At 37.5% G+C, this 13,865-nt stretch overlaps 1 protein-coding gene across 3 annotated transcripts; it reads left to right on the top strand.

Moving 5' to 3' along the window:
- Window positions 1–8,921: 8,921 nt before the first annotated feature.
- On the top strand, window positions 8,922–13,410 carry LOC306988472 (uncharacterized protein). Of its 3 annotated transcripts, XM_079593470.1 has the most exons (6): window positions 8,954–9,088; window positions 9,406–9,726; window positions 9,902–9,955; window positions 10,618–10,671; window positions 12,079–12,372; window positions 12,516–13,409. In XM_079593470.1, the coding sequence occupies exons 1-6, from the start codon at window positions 9,046–9,048 to the stop codon at window positions 12,683–12,685; spliced, it is 936 nt and encodes a 311-aa protein (XP_079449596.1). In that variant the 5' UTR covers window positions 8,954–9,045; the 3' UTR covers window positions 12,686–13,409. The 3 variants fall into 3 exon arrangements, with proteins under 3 accessions (XP_079449597.1, XP_079449596.1, XP_079449598.1); XM_079593471.1 differs by lacking the exon at window positions 9,902–9,955 and having other exon boundaries at window positions 8,922–9,088; window positions 12,516–13,410; XM_079593472.1 differs by lacking the exon at window positions 10,618–10,671 and having other exon boundaries at window positions 8,960–9,088; window positions 12,516–13,402.
- Window positions 13,411–13,865: the final 455 nt, after the last annotated feature.

Raw genomic sequence — 13,865 nt, 5'->3', positions numbered from 1 at the left:
CAGGGTGGTCAACGGGACATTTGGCCACTATAGTGGGTAATCGGACATATAGTGGGTCTGTGGGAAGGGCGCGTGGCTTGGGACCGGTCAGGGTCGTCAACGGGACATTTGGCCACTATAGTGGGTAATCGGACAAATAGTGGGTCCGTGGGACAGGGGCGTGACTTGTGAGTGGTCAGCAGGGGTCGACGGGACATTTGGCCACGATAGTGGGCAATCGGACAAATAGCGGGTCCGTGGGACAGGGGCGAGTGGCGCCAAACTGAGGATCAAGGCGACGCTTCTTCTGGGGGTCTCGTAAATCGGGGGACTCCCGTCGGGCCCCTGGGGGGTTCAGGCCCCCCCTGACCCCACACGGGTCATTAGGTCGGCCGGGGAGGTCTTCCACATGTTTGATCTTGCTGTTGTTGAGGCCTGGCTCCTCTACCGGAGAGACAGCAGAGTTAGGATGAGGTTCATATTAGGATAAGGTTATGGTGATTGTTAATGTTTTACCTTGAAACAACACCGATTGTAATGTTTTGATATGATAACTTGATGATATGATGGTTTGTAGTACTTGCGTTCCACGATGGTACAATGTTGCCTGAGGGCAACAACTGGATAATAAATGTTACTTTTTATTAAATATGAAATGTGTAATTCATTAAAAACTTGATAAATATGTTTGTTCAAGTGTTTAGTTAAATAAATTGATGTTTTCAATAAATATATAAATTTTTTCTTCATGTAAATGTCAAATGTTTAAATTTGTCCATTGTGGTACAATGTTGCCTTGAGGCAACAAACTTTTAATTAATAAATAAATAAAATAATGATAATGTTTATTGATATTGTTATAGTGTCCATTTTTAAGCAGGAAAAACATAACAAACAATTATTTCCTCACTGATATCATATTGCGTACCATAGAGGGTTAAAAAGGCTGAATCCATCATGTCTGATAGTTCTCACCCTCTGCATGCAGAATTTAAGATGCTGCCTTCTGGTTCCCACTTCAGTCAGCCATCCGCCAAAACAAATAGATATAAATTCTCCTTTGTACCTTCTGCTATCTCTCTGCTTAACTCTGTAAACAATAGGTAACGTCTGCACATAAGGCATACTTGAACTTACATTTTTTAAATGTTGTGGTATTCATTCATACATTTGTTTGATCTTGTTTTTGTTTTTTTATCGATGTTGTCGTCTTTGTTGTCATGTACTGTATGTTAACTTGCTACTGCAGCAAAACTAATCGCCCCTCGGGGACAAATAAAGGTCTTGAACTTGAACTTAATGATGGTGATTGGTGACTGATGAGTGACAAATTCAGTTGATGACAAAACATAACATAAGTCCAAACTAACGTGACATTATGGCTAAGCTAATGCACTTTATGAATTCAAGTAGCTTTTCATTTGGCGTTATTCAATATATATCAGTGCAAGGGATACAATAATCTCATATTTACAATAAGATCCCCCTTCCCTATAGGGATCTCCCAGTCACGTGACCCCTAGCCGCGTGTCAGCCATTTTGACGGAATACATCCGTCAGCTACTCAGTGGCAATGGATCTATTATTAGGGGTGTGTAATATATATTATTAGTATACTTATAATAAAGTTATTAGTATAATTATTTTATAATTAGCCTAAGTATTTGCAATACTTTGCACTACAGTATTGATATAATTGCGTGCGCAAAATATCTCAATATTGAACAGAATCTATTTTTTCCCCCACCACTAACGTTATCTATTATTAGCACAGCGGCCATCAGCTAACTCTTCACGTCATATCATCGCACTTATTAGCATCAGAAAAAGATACAAGAGGAAGATAAAGGAATTAGGAATCATAGATCCATATGAAGCACCACAAGTTCTTTTTTACAGGCATTAAATGTGTAGTAAAACTTCCTGACATTGAGTTCGGTGACATTTATAGCTAGCTTATTCACTTCCCATCACGCAAACTTTACACCGGAGCTTCATTAAAAGCATAGCAGGCTATCGGTATCATGTCCGGCTGGGTCAGCAACTATTTGATTTGGACACCAGCAGGGAAGGATTTTTCAATCACCACCGCAAGGTTGGTCAAAGTATTTTAATCACCAAATTATAGTAACGTTACCTGTAATAATTTTTAAACTGAGTTTACAAGGAAAAACACAAAATAAAATCACCTGTTTATTGCCACCAACCACTTGTTTGTCCCTTTTATTTCTTTTGGGATACGGTACAAAGATATTCCTTTTGTATGATCACGTATCTGATCGCATCCAACTGCACAGCATCGCTCGGGCATGATAGGAATATTTCGCGACAAGCTGTAGTATCACCGGCGGTTTAGCATTTTCTATTCCGTCAAGATGGCTGCTCCAAATGGCGTGACGTCACGCGGGACGTCCCTATATATTACGCCGGAGCACCACCTTCTCCTCCCATTTGTACCAGTGATGCCTAAATCCACTTCCCGCGTCCTGCGCAGACATCAAGAGCTCAACTCTGTTGTAGTGTAGGTTGCCAGGCTGAGGTCACATATGGGTTGAAGTTTGTATGATGTGTCGATTGTGTGAGTAGGATGTTTCATACAAGATCTGGCAGCTGGACAACCTTGGAATAGTACAGTATTTTGATGTGATTATTCGCATGACGAGGTTTGGACCATACAAATTACGGGAGTTCCCCGGATGAAAAAACAGAAGGGGACGGTTGCGGGAGATGAGTGTGAAATATGGGAGACTCCGGGAAAAAGGTTTTGACCGCGTTGACAGGTATGGTCATCAGACGACTTGGGGTTGGTGCTCATTGGGCTGTTTCCTTATGAAAAAGGGAGAGTGGCAAAGGGGAAAAGATAAAAGTATATAAGTAGCCTATAAAAACTGTGATAAAATTTACTTTCATAAAACATTGCAAGTGCACCACTATGGAAATTGTTTATACATACGTTTGATTCTTCCAAAACTTTAGTTTGAAACAATTCCACTTGACTCCAGGAACTGGACCTGTTTTACGATAATAAAAAAATGAAAAAACGAAAAAATCATTCATAAAAAAAATACAAATCATTTTAAAAAAAACAATGCAGAGATTATGTGTTCAAAGTATTACAATACCATCTCTATTGCACTCTTGTAACGGCTGTTCTTCTTCTGGGTTGTTCGGGACTGTATTGACAATGCAAATAAACTTAAAATTAATTTAAAAATTAATTTAAAAATTAATTAAAAAATTAATTTAAAAATTAATTTAAAAATTAATTTAAAAATTAATTTAAAAAATAATTTTTAAATTCATTTAAAAATTCATTTTCATTTTTAAATTCATTTTAAAATTCATTTTCATTTTAAAATTCATTTTAAAATTCATTTTCATTTTAAAATTCATTTTAAAATTCATTTTAAAATTCAATAAAATTGTATTCATTAAATTAGAAAATGTGTTTGCAATACAACAATACTGAAAATTAGGAAAATATAAAAAAAAAATGTAACAATATTTTTGTAGGGGAAAAAAGTTATTTTTCTTTTACCCTATTAGTCATGGGTAATACTTGCCTTCTCGTCTTCTCTTCCTCCAATAACAGTGCAGGAGTATCCCTACTGTGAGTCCAACCAGAACAAAGACTACATACATCGGCCATCGCGAGCGTTGACCTGGTGGACGACCTGCTGCAGTCACGGCTGGATAGATGGATACATATATTATATAATATGTAGGCTTTTATTTCATATAAAGTTCATTAAATAGACATGTTTAAGACCCAATGAGATTTTTTGGCATTTTGGCTTACAACAAAATGCAAATTCTGTCATCATTTACATGCCTTATGTCGTTCCACACCTGCATGACTTTCATTCAGTGGAACATAAAAGAAGACATAGATTTTTTTTTGTCCATACAATGAAAGTCATTAACAGTTGAAACTTAAAAAAATATAATCTTTTGTGTTCCACATAAGAAAGAAAGTCATACAGGTTTGAAAAGACATGGGGGTCAGTAAATGATGACAGAATTTGCATTGTTTGAATGAACTATCCCATTATTTACTGAATGAATTTTAAAATGTAGATTCTTTCTCTTCTGGGAATATCAGCCTATAAATATTGATCATTCATCTTGCAATGAGGGGCTCAAATTTCTGTCCAATTAATTGCTATATCTGCAACAAAAACATATCTAATATCAAGCGAGATATGGTCATGGCTGCAAACTAAACTAACAGGGTTTATTAAAAGCATATTAATGAATCCGAATGTGTCTCATAAACCTTTTGAATAATCATTGGCCTAATATGAATATATTGAAATTCTCCACTCACCCTTTACAGAAATATTGAAAGTCTTCGTTGTGATGCTGCTATTGACAATGACCTTCAGTTGATAAAGTCCGGCGTCTGTGGTACTGATATTCATGATGGTGAGAGATCCAGTCTGACGGTCCAACTGAAATCTGTCCTTGAATGTGTCATTACATATATCGTCATATATATTGGTGTTGAGCAGCTGAACTTTAGCCCAACAAGTCTTATTAGGTCCAAATGTCCAGTAATACAGTATTAGATCCTTGGGGTCTTTTAAAGTAACACTAGTGAATAGAGTGACAGAATCTCCCTCAGTCGCTGGTACTGACTCCACTCCATCCGCCTCGACAGCAAACACACCTGAAGAAAAACATTCAAGACAAGTCTCAGTCACTCAATTTACTCACAACTTCTTTTTTTATCTTAACATAATTATTCTTCCCATTCTCCATTGGAAAGCATTTCATAAATATGCCATCTGCAAAAACCAGGGTAACTTATCCTCAACTAAATAAATATGACCCAAAAATCTCACATAGGCCTCAACATTCCTCCACAGTACCCTTCCAGTGACAGTGGAAACATTGATGCTTCACACAAACAACTTCCTCTTTGAAGAACAATGTTTCCATTAGGATGGCAGCAAAACTCAAAGTAGTTGGAATTGTCCCGACATGCTAAACAATTTTGAAAGACAAAAAAACAAGCAAAAAATGTTTTCTTTAAAAAGACAATACCATTAGCATGCCATTGTTGTGTATTATGCACAAAGAAATAAATGTTATTACAAGCCTGTTACCCCATGTAGCCAATAGAAGACAGCAATTACACATTAAATTATACATCAAATCTTATTAATTATATTTAAATGGATGTATAATGCCAAAATTGACCAATGCTTAAACTTTCATATCAAGTCTGGTAGCCTACTGGTTGGATTCTTTATAAGGGATTACCCTTATACTAGGGATGGTTCAGAGTAATCTCAACCTAGACGTCAAGGTCACTTCAGTGATTTGGGAAAAGCCCATAAAAGTCCTGACAGAAAGCGATGCATAAGGATGTAGTGTAACAACGCCCAGTTCCAAGAATGCACTAATATTTTGTTGGTACTACCAGTTTGCAACAATTATTAGTTAACACAAATTTGTCAACACAAATTTTTTATAAATTCACTAGCTTTTCCCTTACACTTGTGAGTTTTGCAAAGGACTTTTACGGATTTCCCCCAAATCACGGAAGTGACCTCGACGTCCGGGTTAGCGGCAGCATAATCACTTTTATGGCATTAGGTATGTGAATACAAAAAAAAATGTAGGTCATGATCCGAGCATGCTAAGTGGTCGTAAAAAAAATAGTCACACTTGTGGTCTTCGGTCAAAAATGACCGACCCATAGGAAATGAATGGGAAATTGACAAAAATTCAAAAATTCTCTGAATTTTTGTGTGTACAATCTACAAATCGGCCACGATCCTAAAAAAAAAAGTACACAGCAGGAAAGGGGGGACACTCTACAACATCAAGAGTGCAAAACAGACACACGCACACACATACAGTCGAGCTCAGAATTAATCATACCCCTGGTAAATATGATCAAAAATGGCTGTAAAAAATAAATCTGCATCGTTTATCCTTTTGATCTTTCATTCAAAAAATTGGCAAAAGTCTAACCTTTCATTTAAGTAAAATAATTGAAAGTGGGGGGGAAGTCACATTATTAAATAAATGTTTTTCTCCAAAACACGTTGGCCACAATTATTCATACCCTTTTATTAAATACCCTTTTGCAATCTCCTTTTGCCAAGATAACAGCTCTGAGTCTTCTCCTATAATGCCTGATGAGTTTGGAGAACAACTGACAAGAGATCAGAGACCATTCCTCCATACAGAATCTCTCCAGATCCTGCAGATTCCCAGATCCATGTTGCTGCTTCTCTTCTTCAGTTCACTCCACTCATCAGGTCAGGGAACTGGGACGGTCATGGCAAAAGCTTCCTTTTGTGCTCCTTAACACATTTTTGTGTTGATTTTGATGTTTGTTTTGGATCGTGGTCCTGATGGAAGATCCAACCACGGGCCATTATTAGATTTATAGCAGAAGCCGTCAGGTTTTGATTTTTTATCTGTTGGTATTTGATAGAATCCACGATGCCATGTATCTGAACAAGAAGTCCAGGACCTCCAGCATAAAAATATGCCCACAACATTAAAGATCCAACGGTATATTAAATTGTACACATGGGGCACTTTTTATCCTTGTGTGCACCAACCCCATCTAGCGTGTTTTCTGCCAAAAAGCTCTTTTTTTAGTTTGATCTGACCACAGAACCTGTGCCGTGTGAAGACCCAGTCGTGTCTGACAACTGAACATGCTGGAGTTTGTTTTTGGATGAGTGAGGAGCATTTTTCCTGAAACCCTCCCAAACAACATGTGGTGATGTAGGGGTTGTTTGATTTTTTTTAATAGGCTTTCTGACCCCAAGACTCAACTAATCTCAGCAATTCTCCATCTGTGATCCTTGAAGAGTCTTTGGCCATTCAAACTATCATCCTCACCGTCCATTAAGGCAAAATAGACACACGTCCTCTTCCTGGCAGATTCGTGACATCTTCAGTTGATTATAACTTCTTAATTATTGCCCTGATGGTCAAAATTAGGATTTTCAATTCTTTAGCTATTTTCTTACAGCCACTTTCCATTTTGTGATGCTCAACAATCTTTTGCTGCACATCAGAACTATATTCTTTGGTTTTACTCATTGTGAAGGATGATTAAGGGAATTTGGCCTTTGTGTTTCCTCATATTCAAACTCCTGTGAACAAGAAGTCATGGCTGGACAATTTCATGTTCCTAGTCACCCTGGTCTGCTAAAAAAAGGTAAATATTAATGGGAATATAGTTCAGAGATACATTACTCATAAAAAAATTCTAGGGGTATTAATAATTGTGGACAACGTGTTTTGGAGAAAAATATTTATTTAATAATGTGATTTCCCCCCCACTTTCAATTATTTTACTTAAATGAAAGGTTAGACTTTTGCCAATTTTTTGAATGAAAGATCAAAAGGATAAACGATGCAGATTTATTTTTTACAGCCATTTTTGATCAAATTTACCAGGGGTATGATTAATTCTGAGCACGACTGTACATACAAACACACTTTTATACACATACACACCAATAAATTCTGATTACAAAAAATATGTTTTGAATTTTTAAAAATCACAGCTTCATCGGAATGTTACAAAACTTGGTGACTTTTATGGCATTATGTATGTGAACACACACAAACATTGAATATAAAATAGCATGCTAAGTGGTCGTAAAAAAAATAGTCACACTTGTGGTCTTTGGTCAAAAATGACCCCCATAGGAAATGAATGGGAAATTGACAAAAACACACAAAAAATTTAAGTACACAGCAGTAAAGGGGTGACACTCTAAAACATCAATAGATTTTTATTTTTTATATTATATATATTAAAAATATATATATATTTATATTAAACATCATTATATCACTAAGCCATGATGACATATTAGGTGGATTATGTGATTTCCACTCTAGGATAATTCTTATAGGCAAGCTTCTCTTTCTAACACAATGTTTAGGTTTGACTAATCATAATGCAAAAACTAACGCTTTAAATCACTATTTCTAAAAAAAAAAATATAAAACTTGATAAGAAATAGTTTTTGAGATTGTTTAAATATATTTATTCAAATCCACCCAAAAAAAAAAAAAAAGTAAATGTGTCCATAAACAGCTGGGGAAGTCACATGCCTCTCCATAGAGTGCTGTTTATGCCATCTAGTGGTTACAACATGGTTCTACGCTTTCTCTCCATACTCTCACCAGATGGCGCTAATCTGCTTCAACCATTTTTTTTGAAGGCCTAGCCCTAGACTCTATATTAAACTAAAATACTGCATAAAAAAAAAAAAACATTTTGTATTATTTTCAATGGCAAAAATAGACCATAAATATTGCATAAATATTAATAAATTCAATAAAATTCTCTCAAAATACAAAATTAAAAAGAAAAAATATTATAGAACAAAAATAAATTGCATTGGTTTTACTGGGATGGAGGAAATTTAATTTTTAGGTGTCCGGTCACTTCTGACCGGGAAGGCCCAGGAGGTGACTCCGAAAAAAAGACCGTCTGAGGGTTAAAAAAGACAGTCCGATCCATAGGAATCCGTGGATTATTATTGTGACAAAAGTAAGAGAACTATGACAATTGTTCAATGGAAAAATGTGTCTGTGTCACATCTGGACAGAAAAAAAAGTGTCTAAACCACAGCAGTGGGCGATGCTTTGCACTCAAGCACAGATAGACCTTTACCAGCCACTCTCATTCAGGCCTTTCTTTTTTCCTCTTTTTTTTTTTTTTTTACTTTCAGTTCTGTCGTGCATATGCCCACGCAGAATCTCTTCCTGCAAAACTTCTCTGGAGATTTTATTCTAATAAATATTAGGAATCATTTGAACATGCTTTCAAATCTCAATAAGAGTGTATTAGCTTGATGTGACTTATTTTAATCAGCACAGAAAATACAATAAAAAGTCAGCTGTGTCTACGGATGTGCAGTGAGTGCATCACCAACATAAAACCCCTAAACCACAGGACTGTGAAAGTAACACCCACTGGATGGTTGCAGTAATGAGAGTCACTGGCTGAACCTGCTCTTCCTGAGCCACGAAACTTTACAGAGACTCAACTAAAGTGATACTAGTCAGTCTTATACAATGCCCATCTGGACTGTCATCTTGTTTTTCATCTGTGTCCATGGTGAGTTATTTAATATTACATTTATCATTAGTTATTTTGCCTCTGTTAAGAGATTTATCCTGATGTAAGCAACTCTGCTATGATAAATCATTAGTATTTACAACTTGTTGCGGTAAAAGAGGAAATACCTGTGAACATGAATAATAAACTGATCATTGATCATTTATTTATAAATGGCAAACAAGTGGCTATAGTGGAAACAAAATGAAACTATATCCTGTTGCTGAACACTTCCTTTGTGGTTCTTTTGAAAAACAATTAAACAATTCATTTGAACTGCTGTTTCTAACCACCAACCTCATTTTAATGTGTTCCAGATGCTAAGGCAGATGAAATGATTTCAGTGTCAGTGATGGAGGGAGATGCTATCACTCTGAACTCCGGTGTTACTGAAACACTTAAATCTGATTACATTCTTTGGTGTTTTGGACCTTCAGAGATTCGTATTGCTGACATTAATGATCAGGTCATCACTATATATGACCAAAGCGAGAGATTCAAAGACAAACTGCAGCTCGACAGTCAAACGGGATCTCTCACCATAAAGAACATCAGAACCGCAAACTCTGGACTTTATAAACTAATTGTTCTCAGCCAACGAGGAGTTTCAGACAAAACATTCACAGTTACTGTATTTGGTAAGTGAAATATACCTCATCCATCACATTTTTTGTTTTATTTATTTTTCAGAGGGGAACTATTCTGGGAATGTGATGCAGTTAGTTCACTCACTCACTCGTTAATGTTAAATGTGGTTTTACACTTTGGTGGTTCCTTCATCTTCTTTTTGTTTGTTTTCTTTTTGGTGTAAAGCACCTCTTTCAACACCTGTCCTTCAGACAATCCCACAAGTTAGCCATGATCCAGGTGAGTCTCATAGCATTATCGCATGAAGATTATTTAAAAAAAAAAGATTATTTTTGCATCTGGGTCATCAGATGCAAAAATCAAGCGTAGGGTCAGTTCTGACAGGTTACGTTAGTCAAGCTACCATCAGCTGACTGTCAGCTGATCCACATCTACCAATAGGAATACGACGCCTTTCACCATAAACATATATAAGTTCCTTCAGTATTATCAGCAGATATCATGTTTCTCAGGAGCGAATTACCCTCCTCCATCCCCAGCTCCACCTCTCGCCCGGTCAGGATTTGGCTTTCTGATTCCCCTTGAGTCAGAATAAATTCTCGAATTATGTTGTACTTTAAAATCTTGAATTAAATATATCTTCATACATTCATGTTGGTTCTGTTCTGTTTACCCTAAGGGGAGTTATTGCTGCTCTCCCTGCTCTTATTCATGCTAGTCTGCATGGATGCACAGGGAGTTCTCGCCCAAAACGTAACCATACCGCCAATCCAAACTGTATGCTAATTGTCAATCGTATTTGACGATAGTGGTCCTGACAGAATTCACTTTTATATGGTGTTTGCATATAAATGTGCCTTTACATCATTAATGTTAAATGTGGTTTTACACTTTGGTGGTTCCTTCATCTTCTTTTTGTTTGTTTTCTTTTTGGTATAAAGCACCGGTTTCAACACCTGTCCTTCAGACAATCCCACAAGTTAGCCACTATCCAGGTGAGTCTCATAGCATTATAGCATGAAGATTATTTCTTTTAAGCTCACTGTGTTAAACATATTTTAATTCAAACGAATAACTGCTGTTTTTATACAGTGATTAAAGGAAAAATAAGAGCCAACAGTTTGACAAGAAATTAGCAGGTTACAACCAGAGCACTATAGCAGGCAAATACCTGCAAGTTGAAATCATGGTAATTCAATTGTATTAATAGCAAGTAGTAGCATGCAGACTGCTTCTACAAACATTTGTGAAAGAATGGGTCGCTCTCGGGAGCTCAGTGAACTCAAGCGTGGTACTGTACTAGTTTGCCACCTGTGCAATAAGTCCATATGGGAAATTCTCACTAATATTCCACGGTCAACTGTTATTATAACAAAGTGGAAGTAATTGGGAACAACTGCAACTCAGCAATGAAGTGGTAGGTCGCGTAAAATCACAGAGCGGGGTCAGCGCATGCTGAGGCGCACAGTGCGCAGAAGTGGCCAACTTTCTGCAGAGTCAATACAGACCTCCAAACTTTGTGTGGCCTTCAGATTAACTCAAGAACAGTGTGTAGAGAGCTTCATGGAATGGGTTTCCATGGCCAAGCAACTTCATCCAAGACTTACATCACCAAGTGCAATGCAAAGCGTAAGATGCGCTTTACGTAAGATGGTGTAAAGCACGCCGCCACTGGACTCTAGATCAGTGTAGATGTGTTCTCTGGAGTGACGAATCACGCTTCTCTGTCTGGCAATCCGATGGACGAGTCTGGGTTTGGCGGTTTCCAGGAGAGCGGTACTTGCCTGACTGCATTGTGCCAAGTGTAAACTTTGGTGGAGGAAGGATTATGGTGTGGGGTTGTTTTTCAGGGGTTGGGCTTGACCCCTTATTTCCAGTGAAAGGAACTCTTAACGCTTCAGCATACCAAGACATTTTGAACAATTTTATGCTCCCAACTTTGTGGGAACAGTTTGGGGATGGTCAGTTCCTGTTCTAACATGACTGCGCACCAGTGCACAAAGCAAGGTCCATAAAGACATGGATGAGCGAGTTTGGTGTAGAGGAACTCGACTGGCCTGCACAGAGTCCAGACCTCAACTCGATAGACACCTTTGGGATGAATTAGAGAGGAGACTGCAAGCCAGGCCTTCTCATCCAACATCAGTGCCTGACCTCACAAATGTGCTTCTAGAAGAATGGTCAAAAATTCCCATAAACACACTCCTAAACCTTGTGGAAAGCCTTCCCCAGAAGAGTTGAAGCTGTTATAGTTCCAAAGGGTGGGCCAACTCCATATTAAACCCTACAGATTAAGAATGGGATGTCATTAAAGGTCATGTGCATGTAAAGGCAATAAAACCCAATATTTAACTTGATTTGTACTGATACTGCCTATTAACAATCTCCCTTCTCTTCTCCAGCTCCTCTGCCCATTCCTGTCATCACCAGTGATTCTTCACAGTGTTCATCATCATCATCAGAGTCCAGATGTTCACTGGTGTGTTCAGTGTTGAATGTGAGTGATGTGACTCTCTCCTGGTACGCAGGAATCAGTGTATTGTCCAGCATCAGTGTGTCTGATCTCAGCATCAGTCTCTCTCTACCTCTGGAGGTGGAATATCAGGATAACAACACCTACAGCTGTGTGCTGAACAATACCATCACGAACCAAAGCACACATCTGGACATCAGTCGACTCTGTCACACATGTGAAGGTAAGTGAGGTGTTGCCATATTTATGATAAACAAGTAGCCTACATCATTGGCATTATTGCCTTTACTTTAGTGTCAAAGTACAATAGTCTACGCTTATTTAAAAGCACAACTATATGCACAATGTTTTCTTATTTTTATTTAGACTCTGTCCAGTGTTGTGGTTTCACTGAAGCTGTGATCCGATTGGTCGTCTCTGCTCTGGTGGGCGTGGCTACTGTTGCTGTGCTGGTTTATGACATCAGATCTAATAAAATGAATCAGGAAAGGAGAGCACATGAACATCACCATCACTCCCTCACTGATACAATATAGTTGTTGAACAACTGTCTCATTACCCTCAAATACAATTTACCCTGACATAATGGTTTATGAGATGATGTTATTATGGACTTTATTTTTAATTGACTTTCCAAAAAAATAGGGTACCATCTGGTGTCCTCCTAGTTTAGAACAGCAATAAAGGCACAAATACCACATCATTTGGGAAGATATATTAACTAAACAATATCACACAAGCACCAGTGCAAACATCCACAGTATCAGATCATCACTGTCTACTTCAACATCAGTAGCAGAATCACATCCATCACTGAAACTACAGTGCATGCGTAATTATTATGCAAGTCGATATTCTGATCATATATTTGTAAAAGCTTTATAGACCGATAGGTTGAGAGTGACTCTTAAAGGACCAGCACCACATCCTCTTGTGTTTGAAGACTTTATCTTCCAGAATCTGGCAGTAAGTCCATCTACCCGGACCCGTTTCAGGATCCTTTACCTTAGCAGAATTTCAAACCTAATTCATCACCTTAATCTTTTGCAGTCCATAAATTTGAGCGTGTTTGTGTATGTGACCCCGCTGCCCCAATGAGCATATCTTGTACAAAGGACATTTCTATATTCCATCCTTCTCATGGACATTTAATCATTTTTGAATTTTCAGTGCGAGTTAAATCCCTTTTATGGCTTATTTTACCTGTAAAAGTAAACCTGCTGCACATCTGAATAAAAGACGTTTTTCACTTTAATATCTAAATAACAAGTATACATCACTTATAAATATACCATTTATATAGGAGTTTTTACTTTTATTATGATAAGAAAATATGGGATTAAAAAAACTCTACAAGCCGGGACTTGAACTTGTGTCACCTAAGAATCACCAGCTCTATATGTCAGTGAACTGACCACTAGGCTGTGGGGGCTTTATAATTGGCAGCACTTTGATAGATATTAGAAGATCCTCCTTGTGTAAAAAATACAGGGGGAACGGATTCCGACGGCTGTTTTTTTGCCGTCGGATTCTGTTCCCCCTGTAAAAAAAAAAAAAATCTGACGGAATCCGTTCAACCACTCCCTTTATGAGAGGTGTTGATGTACTGGCATAAAAAAAAATCATATTTTATTTTGTGTGGGGATGGAGCTTATCTGGCACCAGTCTAAAGAAATATATTTAGGAGTTTTTACTTTTATTATGATAGGAAAATAT

The sequence above is a fragment of the Phoxinus phoxinus genome, assembly GCF_949152265.1.
Source record: "Phoxinus phoxinus genome assembly, chromosome: 20".
Taxonomy (NCBI): domain Eukaryota; kingdom Metazoa; phylum Chordata; class Actinopteri; order Cypriniformes; family Leuciscidae; genus Phoxinus; species Phoxinus phoxinus.
This window is presented reverse-complemented; position numbering and strand designations above follow the sequence as displayed.

Bases quoted from the DNA above. Each gene is read 5' to 3' on its own strand.
- LOC306988472 (XM_079593470.1), top strand. From the start codon at position 9,046: ATGCCCATCTGGACTGTCATCTTGTTTTTCATCTGTGTCCATG. The intron at 9,727-9,901 runs GTAAGTGAAATA...TTTGGTGTAAAG, and splicing joins ATTCACAGTTACTGTATTTG to CACCTCTTTCAACACCTGTC. The intron at 12,373-12,515 runs GTAAGTGAGGTG...ATTTTTATTTAG, and splicing joins ACTCTGTCACACATGTGAAG to ACTCTGTCCAGTGTTGTGGT.